The sequence below is a fragment of the Polypterus senegalus genome, chromosome 15 (genome assembly GCF_016835505.1).
Source record: "Polypterus senegalus isolate Bchr_013 chromosome 15, ASM1683550v1, whole genome shotgun sequence".
Taxonomy (NCBI): Eukaryota; Metazoa; Chordata; class Cladistia; order Polypteriformes; family Polypteridae; genus Polypterus; species Polypterus senegalus.
In genome coordinates, this window is record NC_053168.1 from 7,860,960 (window position 1) to 7,880,000 (window position 19,041).

The 19,041-nt window shown below is 36.7% G+C and overlaps 1 protein-coding gene across 4 annotated transcripts in view; it reads right to left on the reverse strand.

Annotated features, from left to right (window-relative positions):
- The window catches only part of topaz1 (testis and ovary specific PAZ domain containing 1), a 128,615-nt gene that overhangs the window by 72,289 nt on the left and 37,285 nt on the right, over positions 1 to 19,041 (reverse strand). For all 4 annotated transcript variants that reach the window (XM_039737444.1, XM_039737441.1, XM_039737442.1 and 1 more), the window contains one exon: positions 12,926 to 12,983. In XM_039737444.1, coding sequence (XP_039593378.1) covers positions 12,926 to 12,983 — 58 coding nt within the window. The remainder of the gene's footprint in view (positions 1 to 12,925; positions 12,984 to 19,041) is intronic.

Below are 19,041 nucleotides of genomic sequence, written 5' to 3' on the forward strand. Positions count from 1 at the left end.
GTAGATTGGAAAGGTAGTGCAGGTAGATCATGCTGCATTCAAAAAAATTTTTTTTTATATGTTAGTCTATCATATATACTCCCTATGGGATTTGCCACTTGATTGACATACAGGGCGGCCAGTCTGAGATCTTTACTTCTAACACACTGGTCATCCCACATGCACAATCAAACGCACGAGCTATTGCAAAACTCCGGGTAAGTGATCTAGTTAGCCTTCCAATTTATAACGACTAAAGATAGGATTTTAAAAAAAAATTGTTGGTTACAGGCTGAATGTGGAATTGGAAGAGGATTTTTTTTCTCTCACAATGTCACAATCGAAGTGCGTTTGTCTGATCTGTCAATCTAGCATTGCTATTACAAAGAAGGAAAATGTGGAAAGGCACCTTCAAACTGTTCATAAAAACTACGAAACTGACTTCCTTCGGAAAAGCGATCTGAGAAAGGAGAGGGAACTAAAATCACAGTTAATCGGACAGCCAATTTTTCACTCGGCCGAATTCAAAAGCAAAGGCAGACACACCGAAGCTTCGTTCTGGGTGAGTCACTTGATCAATAAGCATAAGAAGTCCTTCCAAGATGGAGAGATAATAAAACATGCCTTTGTTGAGGCAGATGGCTAGGGAGAAATTCCTGCTGAGATTTCAAGACCCCTAGCCGGAAAAAAAGGAGTTTCTCCTTGTCATTAAACATGCAGAATACAAGCAACTTAATAACGATCAATGGCCGCTAGACTTGACATTTTTTTCCGATCTGACCAACATGTTGAATGAGCTTAATTTACAGCTGCAAGGAAAAGAGCAAACCATGGTCAATATGATTAGCTCAGTTAATACTTTCAAACGAAAAATGCAACATCTGTCCTCAAAGCTGCAGCGCCTTGATTTGGGGAACATCCAAAACCTCGCATCACAGCTGGAGACGCAATGGACGGCGTGTGCGCAACTTGATAGCATACACTACACAGAGCAGATTGAAAATTGTCTATCAGACTTTAATGGAAAAAAAGTAACAATTCGAGTGTTGCCCAGTGTAGCAGAGTAAGATTAGCGTTTCTTCTTCACAAATGTACTCAAGTAAAAGTAAAAAGTATGGTGCAGTAAAACTACTCTTAGAAGTACTTTTTTTTTTTTTTTAAGAAAGTTACTCAAGTAAATGTAACAGAGTAAATGTAACTCGTTACTACCCACCTCTGACTACAATGCTACCCTCCGCTGCCCCATTCACCCTCAGTGGCCTCTGTTCACCGCTTGCAGCATTACCAGCCGCCCACCGAGAACATACGGGGCAGCCGTGTGTGGTGGGCGGGCAGTGAAACCGCTTGCCACCGGGAGCCGCCCAAGGGACACTACACTGTGAGAGCAACAAAATCACTCCCCTCCAGCCTCCATCCAGCCACCACTTGCAGCATTACCAGCTGCCCACCGAAAACGAACGGGGCAGCCATGTGTGATGGGCAGGCAGTGAAACTGCTTGCCACCGGGAGCCGCCCGAGGGACAAAACACTGTGCGAGCAGCAAAATCGCCCCCCTCCAGCCTCTGTCCAGCCACCGCTTGTAGCGTCCCCAGGCCGAAGATGACGGAGCGGCAGTTACTGACGTGCATGCATCACAGCTGCGGCCCGTTTGTAAGTCGTAGGTTGGATGTCCTTAACATGGGGACTACCTGTACTTATTTTTATTAATGTCAAAATTTGGCCTCTGGCTTGTTACTATCAATTTTTGAATGGATTTTTACAATAAGGTAAGTTGCTGTCATCGCAGATGCAGAGCGAGTGTCAGACTGTTTCAATTATCTTTTGGACAAGCTGTGAACTTGAGATGTCACAAGGTGAGCGGAGAAGACTGGAAGGATCTGAAAGCTACCTTACATCTATAACATCTGAAAATGTAACAGACTCTGAGGAAAGTAAAGTAGGATATATTAAATATTCCAAAACTCAGCTGGTAGTACTGCTATCACCACCACCAAAGGAGCTCTATTACATTTTATTACAGGAGCAGATCATTCAAAGCTGGAAAGGATGAAGATCCTGAGCAAGAATAAAAGTTCAGGTGGAAAGGATTAGGAGCTGATCTGCCTCAAAATGTGGAATGTTTGATCACTTTTAAATAAGTTGGATAAACTTCAAAATCTTGTTGTGAGTCACATAATGTGGAATGTTTTGCACTGTGCAGAATCGGCATAATTGTCTAGTTTCAGGTCAGATGGAGTGGAAAAAGCAGGAGCAGAATTGGTTATCAGTCCATTATTTGCAATAATAAAAAAGTATTATTGCTATAATCTACTGTAGATTGTTTTATAGTACTTTATTATTTCAACATTTTTATGCTTGTATTTTATTGTATAGGATCATCAAAAGTATTGAAATATTGTTATATATTGATTTTAACATTTTAAAATTACTTCAGTACTCCTTTTTCATGGTATCAATTCTGCAGCCTATATTACAAATTCACTTCTAGTTCACCATGGTTTAAGTTGATACCTCGTTTCCATCCACTCAAAAGTGTTAATAAGATGGCAATTTCAGGGCCTTAAACAGCATGCTCATAAAGTGTGGATGGGGAATAAAGTCTGTTTTGTCTTTTGTTCCTGCCTTCTTTTTAAGCTTTGTGATTTTTGTTCCTAGCTTGACTACAAATGTCATTGTTTTATAAACTCAACTCGACTGGATGCAATTTTATTTCTTGAAATAAAATGAAACAAAAAAAAAAACTGACAAACAGCCTCTGGAAATACTTTGGCTTTGTTGCAAATGGGGACATAAAACCACAAGATAAATACAAGCCTGTATGCAAGAACTGCAAGCAAATCAATACAAAAGTAAAGGTATCTTATTTGTAAATTATGGAAATATAAGTTTACAAACTTATATATAAATGTCTACACATGGAAATGTGTGTCTGTCTGCATGTCTGCCTGCCTGGAAGTGAGAGGTGGAGACGGGTTAACGGCTTCACCTCCAAGGATACAAAAGAGAGGCAAGCACGTAGCTTAAACTAAACCTCCGAAGAATGAATCACTTGCTTAGCCGCTAATACAGAGGTTTGGCGAGCACACTGGCAAAACAGTATCCATTTAACTTTTCCTCCCACTGCTAATACACAAGCAAGGTGAGCACGTTGGTAAAATGAAACCTCCGAAGAAAGACTGTCACTTAGCCACTAATGCACAAACGATGCAAGCACATCGGCAAAATGAAACCTCCTAGGAGAGAGATGCCCAGAGTACTTCTTTTCAATTACCTGACATCTTTACATTTCAATTTTTTTCATGACGATTTCAATAGTTTCTAGGAAAAAGCACGGGCTTACACATCTAGTTAAGTAAAACAATGTAAAATATTGCATATGAGTTAGGGATGTGACATTTATTTTTTTTTCTACAGGTTAAAATGTTTAATGCATCAAGACAGAGGTTTTCAATAATTTTTATCTGCAGGTCACTTTTATTCTGTACTTTTCTCCCTTGCTTCCTTAATTTTTAAACACATTACTTTCCTCCGTTTTATCGTGGGATTTTAAAATTGTATTTGTGATGATGCGGGTCCGCTCCACGCTCCCATTGTCCCTACGGGAGCCCTGAACCCAACACCATCGATAGTTATAACCAAGATGAGCTGATAAATGAGGACAATTCTCACAAGAAGCCAGGGGATATTTCCAAAAAGTGCCAAATTGCTTTTATTAAAACCAAACAAAAAGTGCAGTGCATCAGTTTCAATAAATAATCCCTAAAAACAAGTGTCCTGTGGGGATAAAAACAATAAATGAATCCTTTAAAATTCAAGGTTAAAAATGCAGTCTTACACTTCCCAGTCTTAGCCCACCACCGTCTCTCAAGTTCTCCCCGGCTCATCCTTTGCTCACGCAGCCGGCAGAGACCCCAACAGCTACGAGCTCCTTTCAGCCGACCTCCTTTAAGGACATCACTGCCAGACCATCCAAGGTCGGCTCTCCTCCCTTCATCCTTCGCACTTACGCAGTCGCTCCTCAGATCACTCAGGAGGACACCTGCCATGCTCACTCCACTCAAACAGAACATTCTGTGGGGCCAACTAGCCCTTAGAGCGCCACAACCTAACGCTCCTTCACAGGGCCTCAGCTTGTGCTTAACATATGTTTTCCTCTGTCAATCTATCCATCTATATATCTCTCCAATTCTATCTATCTAGATTCATCTCCCCTTTCCTGGTGTCAACCCGTATATATACATACCTCCATGTGCCTCCGTGGGCGCAGCGCCTTAATTACACACTGCAGGAAGCCAATGAAGCAATCGGGAATGATCGCACCCACACATGCAGGTGCGACTCACTCCAACTACCTCATTAACTCCCAACGGTCGTGCAATCGTGCCCACGGAGAATGACACGGCTATACGGATTTAAAACCTGGCCCTTTCTTTGAAGCCGAGGACCCGCTATACCACATGTGCTGCAACTTTTCCATGGTTAACTGCATAGTGGTGCTACTGCTTCTTGTGTTCATACATTTCCAGCAGTGCTTCAAAGAGTATTTTGTACATCAGGTCTCATTTGCAGCCCAACAAAAGCACACTGTAGCCTCAGAGAAAAGCAAGTTTACATGCTAATCTTTCTTGCAAAAAGTCTGGAAATTACAAAGATATTGCAGTTTATTTACACAAAAAAGCAATGTGCAAGGATTGCATTTATGCAAAACTTTTAAGTGTGTTAGTTGTGTGGCAAGGCAGGCCATGTTTGGATTTCAAACCGTGAGGCTGTGGATTCAAATCCTGCTACTGACACTGTGTGACTATGAGCAAGTCACTTGACCTGCCTGTGGTCTTCTGGAAAACCAAAAGAAACATAACCAATTGTATCATAAATGCTGTAAGTCACACTGGATAAAGGCATCAGCCAAATAAATGTAAATGTTGCTTTTCTAAACAAATATTTACAAAAGACATCATTAATTTTTTTACCTGAAAGTTTGTTTTAATATTTTATGTATACAGTTTAGAAAAAATGGCAACATTTCTTCAGTTACCATAATGACATCTGTAACATTTTATTGTATTATCTCAATAACAGCATTTGTTTTCAGCAATGCAAAACAAACAAAAAAAATTAACTGTTACCTTTCACAAAAGACTGCACTACTTGAAGAATTTGCATTTAATGACTAAAATTTCTACTATTTGTTTTCATCAACATTTACATCAAAACATATGCTGAACTGCAATTTAAATAATTTTATTACTGAGTTAACATTATACAGTGGTGCCTCATTTTTCATATTTAATTTGCTTCAGGAGGCCATTTGAACTCTGAATTGCTCGAAATCCAAATCAAATTTACCTCATTAGAAAAATGGAAAGTGAATTAATCAGTTCCCAGACCCTAAAAAATACCCATTTCGATAAACTTAAACAGCAAATATGATTATATATATATATTATATATACTATATATATATACATACTATATATATATATATATATATACATACTATATATATATATATATATATATATATACTATATATATATATATATACATACTATATATATATATATATATATATATATATATATATATATATACACTGTGTGCACAATTATTAGGCAAGTGAGTATTTTGACCATATCATCATTTTTAATGCGTATATTCCAACTCCAAGCTGTATTAACTTGAATGCTTATTGGATTTAAGCACGTCCAGGTGATGTGTATTTGTGTAATGAGGGAGGGTGTGGCCTAAGGAGATCAACACCCTATATCAAGGTGTGCAGAATTATTAGGCAGCTAGTTTTCCTCAGGCAAAATGGGCCAAAAAGAGATTTAACTGACTCTGAAAAGTCAAAAATTGTAAAAGTCTTTCAGAGGGATGCAGCACTTTTGGAATTGCTAAGATATTGGTGTGTGATCACAGAACCATCAAACATTTTGTTGCAAATAGTCAACAGGGTCGCAAGAAACGTGTTGAGAACAAAAGACGCAAATTAGCTGCCAAAGCTTTGAGAAGAATCAAACGTGAAGCTACCAGGAACCCATTATCCTCCAGTACTTTCATATTCCAGAGCTGCAACCTACCTGGAGTGCCCAGAAGTACAAGGTGTTCAGTGCTCAAAGACATGGCTAAGGTAAGGAGGGCTGAAACCCAACCACCACTGAACAAGAAACATAAGTTGAAACGTCAAAACTGGGCCAAGAAATATCAGAAGACAGATTTTTTTCAAAGGTTTTATGGACCGATGAGATGAGAGTGATTCTTGATGGACCAGATGGATGGACCTGTGGATCAGTAATGGGCACAGAGCTCCACTCCAACGTGGAGGTGGGGTACTGGTATGAGCTGGTATTTTTAAAGATGAGCTAGTTGGACCTTTTTTGCATTGAAGATGAACTCAAAATCAACTCCCAAACCTACTGCCAGTTTTTCAAGACACTTTCTTCAAACAGTGATACAGGAAAAGACCATGATTTTTATGCAGGCCAATGCTCCATCACTTGCATCGAAGTTCTCCACTGCATGGCCAGCCAGTAAAGGCCTTAAAGATGAAGGAATAATGACATGGCCCCCTTCCTCATCTGAACTAAACCCTATCGAGAACTTGTGGGCACTTCTTAAACGCTAGATTTACGGGGGAGAAAAACAATACACCTCTCTGAAGAGTGTCTGGGAGGCTGTAGTCACTGCTCCACAAAAGCTGATCGTCAACAGATCAAGAAACTGACAGACTCCATGAATGGAAAGGCTTATGACTGTTATTGGAAAGAAGGGTGGCTATATTGGTCATTGATTGATTGATTGATTTTTTTTGAAATGTCAGAGATGTTTATTTGTAAATTTTGAGGTGTTTGTTTATTATTCTCACTATAACAGATGAAAAGAAACAAGTGAGATGGGAAAATGTTCATTTTTCCTTTAGTTGCATAATAAATCTGCACACTAATAGTTGCCTAATAATTGTGCGCATATGTATTCCCCTGATGATGTTCACACTCACATTTCTGTTGTGAAACATTCAGGTTTCAGGTTTATTAACATTTTGGATTGACTGATAGCACTGTGTTTGTTCCATATTAAAATTAATCCTCAAAAATACAACTTGCCTAATAATTCTGCACTCCTGTATATATATATATATATATATATTATATATATATATAAATATTATATATATATATATATATATAAATATTATATATATATATATATATAAATATTATATATATATATATATATAAATATTATATATATATATATATAAATATTATATATATATATATATAAATATTATATATATATATATATAAATATTATATATATATATATATATATATATATATATATATATATATATAAAATTAAGGCAAAAATAACACAAATGTTCTACTACATTAAAACATGGAAACAAATAAAACACAGTGATACCTTGAGATACGAGTTTAATTCGTTTTGTGACCGAGCTCGTAAGTCAAAATGTCTGTATCTCAAATCAATTTTCCCCACTGAAATTAATTGAAATGAGATTAATTCATGCCAGCGCTCGAAAAATCACCCCAATTTTTTGTTAATTTATAATGAACAAATATTGTATACAAACAAAATAAAACCTAATACATAAAAGAGAATCTAAAGAAATAAACAAATTTTGGCGAAGCCTCTTAGCGTATTATAATGTATTTTTCTTTTACTTCACTTTTGCTTAAATTAATTTTCTTCAATAGTTTTTTTCTTTTTTGCTACGCTTTCGTCACTTTCATTCACAGGGCATTTCAATAGAAACCTATCCAAGGAGCTTTTTTAGTCCTCCCCTTTAGAATGTTTCTGAAATGAGTTAGGCAAGTGTCATTAAATAGCGCCGCTGTACGATCAGTTTCTTTTCAATAAAGTCAAGCGTTAAGCAAGTGTCATTAAATCTCCTCCGCGATACCGATTTCCTGCAGAACCTCCGTATGTTGCTGTGTCTTTAGTTCCGTCAACTCCTCTGTCGTCAGTTCCTCGGAATGTGCAGGGACAAGCTCTTTGATGGCTCGTATTTTGAGTTTTGGCTCATAACTCAAGACAAAAAAAATCGACCTAGTGAAGGCTCATATTTCAAAAAACTCGTATGTTGGGACACTCGTATCTCAAGGTACCAGTGTACATAAACACTGGATAATAAAATGAAATGCATTTACTGTACCTTAGTGAGAAGTGGTGATGACCCATGTGGCTGTTGGAGAGTAAGAGAAAGGTTAAAGTTTGAAAGGGGAGTCACCTTCCATAAACACACCAAATAACTGTACTTTGCGTTAAGTTCCTTTTTCACCACAAATCGGCAATACTACAGCCTTCCTCTAAAGGGACAGTTTATAGTTCACGTGCTGAATGCGTATGCACATACTGTACATCATGGCTGCCATGTGTTCCCAGCCCTCAATTGACGCGTCCTCTGAACACGTCCTCAGAAATTAACGCAATGCGTGATTAGGGGGCACAGTGAGATCAAGTTGAAACATGACGTCAAAGTCTCTGTTTAGTATCTACATGTGACAGCAAGCCGCTTTACAGATCCTAGAGGATCGATGTGCCTGGTCAAATGCATTTGTGGTGCTTTTATATTCCCTGTGGCATATTCCCCAACATAATGACACGATACATACAGGTCTCGCATACCATCTTCTGTGCCATCTTTTTTTTTTCTGCACTTTTACAAAAGCATCAGAATGTACGGCAAAATACTTGACCCACAGAGAAAAATAATAGGGACAAGTGAAAAGGTGTATTTTGTGATTAAAGTGGAAATTTCAGCTTTAATCTCGTAGTTTATTTTATCCTTACTGTAGACCGTCATAAATGTCATCTTAAAACCAACCCAATTGTTAATCACTATGTGCTTCTGGTGCCTCCTTCTGAACTGACAGCAGCGGCAAACATCAATCGCCAGCCCTCTGCACATTTAGAATCCTTAGATTTATACTTGATGCCACCTTCATGATGAAATGTGTTAAAAGTATGTATGTTACATTTTTACAGATAAGCCGTTAACTTCTCTTAAATAATGAATACTGTTAACAATTACACATGTGGGGCGGCACAGTGATGGAGCAGCAGAACTGCTACCTCGCTGGGAGTCACATCCCTGGAGTTTGCATGTTTTCCTGGTGAGTTTCCACAGTGTGCTCCAGTTTCCTTCCAAAGACATGAAGGTTTGGGGACTTGGCGATACTAAAATGACGCTAGTGTATGTGTGTGCTTGTATTCCGATGAGCCCCGTCCAGGGATTGTTTCTGCCTCACACCTGAACTTTGCTGGAATGGGCACATCCCTGGATTATTGGATGTAATCATTAAACATCCATCCTTTTCAGAGATACTGTGGCAAGGTGTAATCTGAATTTAATGGATGTTTCAGGCAACTCACAGCACAGGGAAGCCGAACATTTTTGCAATGTGATGATATCTCTCACTGCCACCTGATGGAATGGACGTAAAGTACGCTCACAAGTACAAACAATACACCACTTGCGTAGCAGAAGCATCTGCAGGAGCATCCGTTGCGTCAAGTATAAACAAAGCCTTAGGCTTTGTTGCTTCCACTCTCTTCTTGGATGCCATGGGTAATAGACAGGGGTTATACAGTATAAAAAACCAACCAAAACAAAAATAAAGTGAAAAAGCACTCAAAACACACAAGGGTAACATAAGAGACACTTTCACAGCAAGAACGAGAGATAACTTGGCGCACAACAGATGATGTTTACGCTCACTGGATAAGCTCCATCTGTTGGTGCATTTTTTCATTACAAGCGCAGTTAAAACATAGAAGCATCATATGAACTTGGCATCAAATTTCTCTTGAATTTAGTGTTCAAACTCTGTATGAGGCACCACTGTATACTGTATTAGGCATCAAAAATGGTATTAGATTTTAAAACTTTCTTAGTATCATATTGAAGTTTGAAATTTTGGTGTGGGTAGCGCTGCTGCCACACAGTTAGGAGACCCGGGTTCGCTTTCCCAGTCCTCCTTGCGTGGAGTTTGCATTTTCTCACCGTGTCTGCGTGGGTTTCGTTCCACAGTCCAAAGACATGCAGGTTAGGTGCATTGGCAGTCCTAAACTGTCCCTAGTGTGTGTGTGTGTGTGTGTGTGTATGCCCTGCGATGGGCTGGCGCCCTGCCCGGGGATTTGTTCCTGCCTTGCGCCCTGTGCTGGCTGAGATTGGATCCAGCAGACACCCCCTTTTACCCTGTGTTAGGATATAGCGGGTTGGGAAATGACTGACTGACTACACTAGTAATTGAACTTTGATTATCCTTGCAAAGTGAATTTGAGTTTATGATAAGGAGCCATGTAAATAAACATTATTATTAAGTCACACATCTATTACTTGTGCTTTGACCATTTACCATATTTTGTTTGTTAGAATAATGAACGTCACCTTAATTTCAAAAACACCACAAATAACACAAAGGCTGATTCAGCATTAGTAATTGAATATTGCGTTTAATCAGCCAAGCAAACCGTGCATCCTCGGAGTTGTGCATTTTCGTTAATGTTCTACAAGTTGATCTGAATTGAATAAGTGGATTATAAAATGGATAAGAGGTTGGATACACAACTCTAGCTGTACTCTTTAAAATCAGACATGAACACAAAGCCTCAATTTATCGATGAAAAGTATGGTGTTACATTAAAAACGGATTAATCTGGCCATCATTTCAACTCTGCCATTCAAATATGCAACACTAAAAGTTAAAACTACTGCTTAACTGGCAGCTGATTGGTCACAAAGCAAGGACAAATCAGAACTTTCCATAAACATATAAAAGTGTTAATAATGAAATTCGTTTTGCCTTGAAAATGAAGCAAGATTTCATGCTTCTACAAGTGTAATTGCAACATGTCCTCTCTTTCTCTCTGCTGGCTTTCTTTTTGTTCCCTTACTTAATACCTCGTTACTTGTGTTACATGTAGGCTAGGAAGTAAAACTATCCATCCATTTTCTAAACCTGCTTACCAAAGGCAGGTCACAGGGAGTCTGGAGCGTTTCCCAGAAAGCATAACCCAAAAGGTAGGGACAACTTATGGACAGGGCTCCAGCCCATCACAGGGTGAACACAAACACTAGGGCCAATGTAGCATCACCAAGCTAAATTTACAGATGTAACCCCCATCTCTAGTTACACCTCCAAGTGCTCTATTTATAGAAATAATTAAATAAGTAAAAACACACACAACATACAGTAATTTCATAAAACACAGTATAACACAAGTGTTAATGTATTTACCTATATTACCTGCCATGAACTGGTGCAGTTCATAATGCTTCTGACACAGTATACTAAATCAAGATGCACAAAATAGAGGCTGATTCAAAAAAGATTAAACACAATACTCCAGAATGCAAAACAAAAACAGGATTTTGGAATTTTCTGCAAATTTAATAAAAAAAAAAAAACACACACATCAATATCATATTGGTACAAGTCCTCAAACGACTGTTGAAATGTGGCTCAGATGCATTCCATTCTATTGACGATTATGATATTTGTACACCTTATTTGGAGATCATCTGTTGTAAATGCAATTGATAGCACGATTAGAAAAGGAATACATTGGTCTATAGAAGGTCCTAAAGTTGACAATATTTATCAAAGCAAAAAAACAAGTTATGAGGTTCAAAGGAATTGCCCCGCAGAGCTTAGATACATTACCAAGAACACAGTGGCCTCCATACTGATGGGCTTTATTGTAGAATACTGTAGCTATGCAACAAGTGAAAGCGCACTTGGAGTTTGCAAAAATAAATAAATAAGCAGTAACCTTTAAATTTTTCCATTACTACATACCTTTTCCAGCATTAGTATGAAATTTTTTTGGGGGGCCAAATGACCTTAGAGACCAGTACTTGTTTGGTACTAGTAAAAAGTCAAAATAATGAATTAGCAGGAGTACCTAGGGAGTGGTATTGGACCAATACAAGTACAAATGAGTAGTATTGGTGTTTTCCTGTTCTTTGCATAATTAAAAAGGTGGACTGAAGTGATTTTCTTATTGGGACAGATTGACACATTTTTACAAGTTTTGATAAAAATGAAGATTAATGAACAACAATGTACTGCAGATGTGAATATTATTGCTCAACTTATTATTTAAAAAAAACCTGCAAAAGTATTGTATCATAGCCCAGTTATAATACAAAATATTACATTGTAGGGTTCTGGCAATCCACAATTTTCATCATTATATGAGACCCAAAGAAATACAATTTTGACTTCAGATTGCTTACATTACCTGCTTTAAGTTAATGTAAAAAATGTATCCAACTGATGCATCATTATCTGAGGTCAACTCAGCAGTTGCTGGATAGAACTAGTGTTTGCACAAGGATGTGCATTCTTATTAACAGTAGTTTAAAAAGAAAAATATATCAACCAAGGTAAGGATTATACAGTTTTGTAATAGTACTTACTAACAAGCTGTGAGATGCAAGACCTTAACTGCATGACCATACCAATCTAATTCATTTTTTTTTTTTTTAACTGCTTGAATGGGTGCTATTGGGGAATTGTGATCACAGCTGCACTGATGCTTTATTAGCATTAGCTTCACCCAAGCATATCATAATTTTTAAAATTATAAATAAAATAAATTAAGCATTTTGTTAATTAAAAATAGAACTAAAATGTATTGGATTATTCTTAAAAAGACTTGCTTGCTTTCATCACTGAGAGTAAATGTAATATCATTAGCATTATGGTTAGTAAAAGAAGGGATAACTGCTGGTCTTGGTCAGCCTATTTCTGAACTGCACACACATATAACTCTGTGATCTAAATAAATTAAACATACATTTATTATGCATTTCTAAATCAAAAGTAAATCTACATTTAAACGACGCCATTAAGCGTGAACCATAATGAAAAGTTTATCAAATATAATAATTCACTTGGGGAAATGGTCCTACCTGCTCGTTGTACAGTAAGCTGGTTTTTCAGAAATCTGTCAACAACATTCATACACACCTGAAAATTTAATACAGGAACACCTATTTAATTACAGATGTCAGAAAAACACAGTTATACTTATTATATATTTTAATATGATTAATATTAAATCATTTAGTTTCTGGATGGGCCTCAGATTTCATGCAAAATGGCATCCTTTAGTATTAAAATATTATTAAATATTAATATGTATGTACATTTACATTCATGGTCAGAAAACTATACTTCTTTATAACTTTCCTTTTAAAAACTCATTCTACTCTATTTGTAAACTTACATTGTAAAAACAATAGAATATTACATATTTTCCATTAAAATAATAGGTTACTGGGGATAAATTGGAATAATTCATTGTGACAAAATGCAAAGCGCTTCATAAAATTTTGGTGACTTCACATCCTTTGAGGCATTCATTTAAATTATTAAAACTGATTCCAACACAATTGTAGTGCTAGTCTACAGACCACCAGGGCCATATTCATTGTTCATGGCAGAATTTGCCAACCTTTTATCTGATTTGGCTATAAATTATGATCATGTAGTGATGATGGGGGATATTTATGTACACAATGATGTGAAAACTGACACTTTTAGCAAATGTTTTACTTATTTGTTAAATTCTGACATTTGTTAATGTCAGATTGTCAAAGGTCTAACTTACAAAGGTGAAATTCAAAATTTAAATATTACTCCCTTAACTTATTTATGAACACTACTTAATTACATCTGATTTGGCTCTGCCCTTACCAGTAGATTCATAGATTAAAACAAAGACAGTGCGGCATCTAGGTTGTAATTCTGTTTTAAAATTTATAGATACTATGAGTAAGTCAAGTGTAACTTTGGAAAACCATTTAGATCAGTTAACATCAAATTATAATGGGACCTTGAGAGGTGCCCTGGATGCAGTGGCTCTCCTTAAAACAAAAGTGATCAAAGCAAACAGAAACTCTCCCTGGTTTAATGAGAACACTCAAGCTCTTAAATTAGTGTCGAAAACTAGAGCGCAGATGGAGAACAACAAAGCTGCAGGTCTTTCAAATTGCATGGAGAGTGAGAGTTAAAAAATGTAAAAAAGCCTCTCTTTAAAGCTTGCTCAGACTACTATTCTAAAATAATAGATAGCAATATTAAAAATCCTCGGGTACTGTTTAGAACAGTGGCTAACAAATGGAATACAGATCTACAGTGCAAAATACTAATAGACATTAGCATTACAGACTATATTAAATTCTTTAATGAGAAAATTAAAAATATAAAAAGACCCCAGATGTCAGCATCAAAGTGCAAACCGCATACTAGCTTGGCAGACCCTGTCTCACATAGCATTCAACATTTTAGAAATTTTGATCCTGTAATAGTGCAGGAAGTTTTGACTTTAATTTCTAAAATAAAACCTAATACTTGTTGCCTAGATCCAGTGCCAACAAAACTAGTAAAAAGCACAATGGATGTTCTTGCAGCTCCTATTCTTAACATTATTAAGAGTTCATTATTGCATGGCATAGTACCTGAAGCACTAAACCATTAGTTAAAAAGTCAGACCTAGATCCAGACATACTTAATAACTATCGATCCGCTTCAAATATACCCTCTCTCTAAATCTGCATTAGTCACACCTTACGCATCACAATTTATTTGAGAAATACCAGTCTGGCTTCCGCACTGGTCATAGTACAGAAACGGCACTAATGCGTGTTGTAAACAACATTCTGATATCCTCTGATGAAGGAAACTACTGTAATTACAGTATGTTGCTAGACTTAAGCTCAACGTTTGACACCATTGACCATTCTATTTTACTGCACAGGTAAATAATGGTGTGCTTACAGACACTGTATTTGCCTGGTTTAGTGGTTATTTATCAAATCGATTCCAATATGTACAGAAATGTGCTGACAGTACTCTATCATCATGTACAGAAGTTCAATATGGTATCACACAAGGCTCAGTACTGGGACCTTTACTCTTTTCACTTTACATGCTTCCACTGGGATCTATTATTAAAAAAACAATGCTAATTTTCACTCAAACAAAGATGACACCCATTTACACCTTTCTATTATACCAAATGAAGTTTCTCCAATATTGTCTTTAATTACTTGTCTTAGTGAATTAAAGGAGTGGATGGAGAGAACTACTTGTCTTTGAACACCGATAAAGCAGAAATGTTAATTATTGGAGGGAACAACGTTGATCGCAACAATATTTTGTCATCATTTAACCCCACTGGAATCACTATTAATTTTACTGAATCAGCTCACAATCTAGGAGTTATCTTTGACTTTAGCATGTCATTTAAAGCACCCATTACAAAGTTGTCTAAATCATGTTTCTTCCATCTTAAAAATGTTGGAAAATTAAGCAGCTTTCTAAATAAGCGGGATTCTGAGAAATTAATTCCTGCATTTATTTCTAATAGGATTGACTACTGCAATGCAGTGTTCATTGGATGCTCAAACTGTTCTTTAAACAGCTTCCAGTTAATCCAAAATGTTGCTGCAAGAATTATTACAAGAACAAGAAAATACGAACACATGACTCCAGTTCTTAAATCCTTACACTGGCTCCCGGTTAAGTTTAGGACAGATTTCAAAATCCTCCTAACATACAAAGCCTTAAATGGCCAAGGTCCAGCTTACTTGACTGAACTTATCATGACTTACAAACCTGCGTGCACATTAAGATCTCAGGATGCCGGTCTGCTTATGATTCCAAGGATTAATAAACTAACAGTGTTAGGTCATGTTTTTAGTTATAGGACACGTAAATTATGGACTGGTCTGCCTGCTACTGTAAGAGACTCCCCTTCGGTCTCAGCTTTCAAATCCTGGCTAAAGACTCATTACTTCAGTTTAGCACACCCTGACTAAAGCTGCTGATTAAGTGTGCAGACTGCATCTCTGTTGTTAGTCTTTAGTACAAAACATAAGTAATATGATAGTTATAATTTATTACTAAGCCCCAACTATTCTGTTTCTCTTCTCGGTACTCAAATGTGGCACCTGCCATGTTGTTCTGCCTGCTTAAGGTAAAGTCAGTCTGATGGAGGATCACAGGAATCGTCTGGTAGAGGAGTCCTTTCATAGGATTGGCTGACCCAGCACTGACTCAGCTGTGGAATGGCCAACGGGGGAGGCAGCCTAATGGCCGAGGTCTCCAGGACTCTGAGCAAATCTAAATCGTATTATGTAATATTATCTAATGTTGAATTCTGCTCTGTACTTGTAATATTTCTATGGCGTTATTCTACTGTATTGAGTATTACTTGTGTTCTGTGTATTGTATTTAAACCCTTTTTGAAACCCACTGCACACCCAACCTACCTGTAAAGGGCTCTTTCTTTAAACTGCCTTTTCCTAAGGTTTCTTCCATTATTTTTCCCTAAAAGATTCTTTTTTGGGAGTTTTTCCTTGTCTTCTTAGAGAGTCAAGGCTGGGAGGCTATCAAAAGGCAGGGCCGTTTAAAACCCATTGTAGAACTCTTTGTGTTATTTTGGGTTACACAAAAATAAAGTGTATTGTATTATATTTAAGCAACACTTATTTGAATTTTATATTAACTTGCTAGGACTGGCACCTCACTCTCCTTTTTCATTAACCCCTTTAACTTGGCACTTAATTTTTTTTTTCCTCTTACCAGTTAATTGACATTGGACTGTCTGACTCTGGTGTGGGGCTTAAACAAACTTTTTGAAGCTCTAAAATAACTTTTGCATAACAGAGTGTGCATACCAGTTGCCCAATTGCTACACGTTTTCTGATGGAAATAACAAACCTCAAACATGCATTTTTGTCAAGAGAGTCTTGTGGAAGAACATTGGCACAAGTAACTGAACATCCCTCTCAACATCAGGAAATTGTTACACCACCCCACACATCTCATCCCCAACAGATCTGGCTCCTCTTTCGTGTCCTCAAGTTTCCATGTAAAGCGATAAATGAACTGAAACCAACAGTTACAATTTTTGTCTTCTATTCCTCTTCCTTGTCATCATACAGTGACAACTTTAGATGTCCTGCACTGAAACCAATGTGAAACATTACAGCAGTTATAGCATGCTCTTGGTATTTTAGAGCATTACAAGTTTACATGGTCATGATTTTCATGTTTACAGAGTACAGCGCAATTCTTACTTGGATTTACTAATCAACACACACCATGTTACAATGATCACAAAGTATAATAACTTCACCTCAAAGGCTTAATCTTCCTTGCCTGGAAAATCCCACAGTACAGTTCGCAACACTAATAATCCTTGGGAGACAGTTTCATTTAGTAGAATTTATACAATTATAAGACGATAATGGTAATAAAGGGTATATATTCTCACTGACCACTCCAGCCTAAAAAAATGTAAAGGAGTTATAGTAACTGTGTTTCAGCTGTCTGACAAATTTGCTTTTAGTAAATTTGCACATTCATGGTATGCTCATGATAGATATCTGAACATCCTCATCAGATATGGATCACTTGCAAAACTCATTTCAAAAGTCAAACAAAAAAAAAAAAAAAAGAGACAAAAATTAGAACGGAGTCACTTTTAGCATTTTTCTCAAAATGGTAAGGCATAATTAATCATAGAACAAAAAGCAAAGCCTCCGAAATTAACATGCATCTGTTATTTTAAAGCTTAGTTTTATGATGCTTGCAATCCAGGCGTGCACATTTTGCAAGCTATGGAAATGTCTGTGTCACTTCCAACACAAATCAACCTGCCGTCATGAAATCTAATGTGAAAAGAAACAAAGCATGTACTTGTGTTGTAAATGTCAAGCTACATCCAAACTGGGAGTACCATGTTAAAGACAGTTTAAATATTCTTGCCTCATTAGCATATGTCATTCATGCCCTACCTTCCAAGAAAGTTATTCCTTGTGCAAATTGCTAGAGGCAAAGTTGTAAAAGTGTCATATTTATCAAAAAAAATTACAAAAAATGAGAACAAGTTCTATATTTTTGCAAATTAAGCATCGGTAAGGATTACATGATCTATACTGAAAACCAAAATATTAATTCAAGATTAGTTACTTTTTGCATTGTTCCTTTTGACAATTTTATCACACTAATTTATTTTCTGCTCACTCGTGTGGGTTGTAGTAGGAAACATGTGCTGGGTTGACCAGTCCCTCTCATCCACAGTAACATTCTCCAGATTTTTTTATTGGTATATTTAGACAACCCTAGGACACCGTCAGAAGTCAACACATACATGAAAAACTACCTTGTAATTACCAGTAATTTAAAATAGAAGATTTAAACACAATCTGATCAAAACAGAAATGATACATACAGTTTTTTAAAACACCACTAAAACAAAAGAAAACAGATATAATTTAATGACAACATCTGTAATAAAGACAAAAACTAACCAAATATTTTCTCTTCATTAATCACTGGTTAATAAGGCTATTTACCTGCTTTCACTATTTTGATACGGCACACAACATAATACACCAGCTAATCACACAAACAGAATGACACATAGTGATAAAGAGAATAATAAAACACAATGATGTGAAAAACCATGAGAATTCAATAAAAAAAATCCTGGTCAATTTTAATCAGAAGGATGATTAACAGTTATTTATCATGGGTTGGCTGAACCAGTTTTTGGAAATGAAGAATACAGTGTAGGCAAACAAAAGGTTGTCATCTGCTCTGTTCTAGAATGTCGAGATTGTCAGTATCTCTGCGAATTGCCGTTTGGAAAAAATCATAAGAAACATAACTATTAGAAATTGGAGAAAAAAATGATAACGTACTTGTTTGTTGCACCAAGTAATGCCTTCTGCAATTTTCCATTTACACATTCTATTTGACAAGCTCACTAAATCTTGCTGCTCAAGCAGCATGTGCTATTATCCCAGACTTGGCCATCACACCCTTGAAAATTAAGTATAATGCAGAAAAGGGTACTGAATTAATTTCTACAAATACCAGAATTTTCTCAAGGTAACTGTGCATAATTTTGGAGAAGCCTGTATATTGCCTTCAGTGTAAAATGAGTCAGCCCAACAGTCTTCTCTCAGTGTGCTGTGCCTTGTAAATATTCCTTGTAAGATGTCTGGCAGCG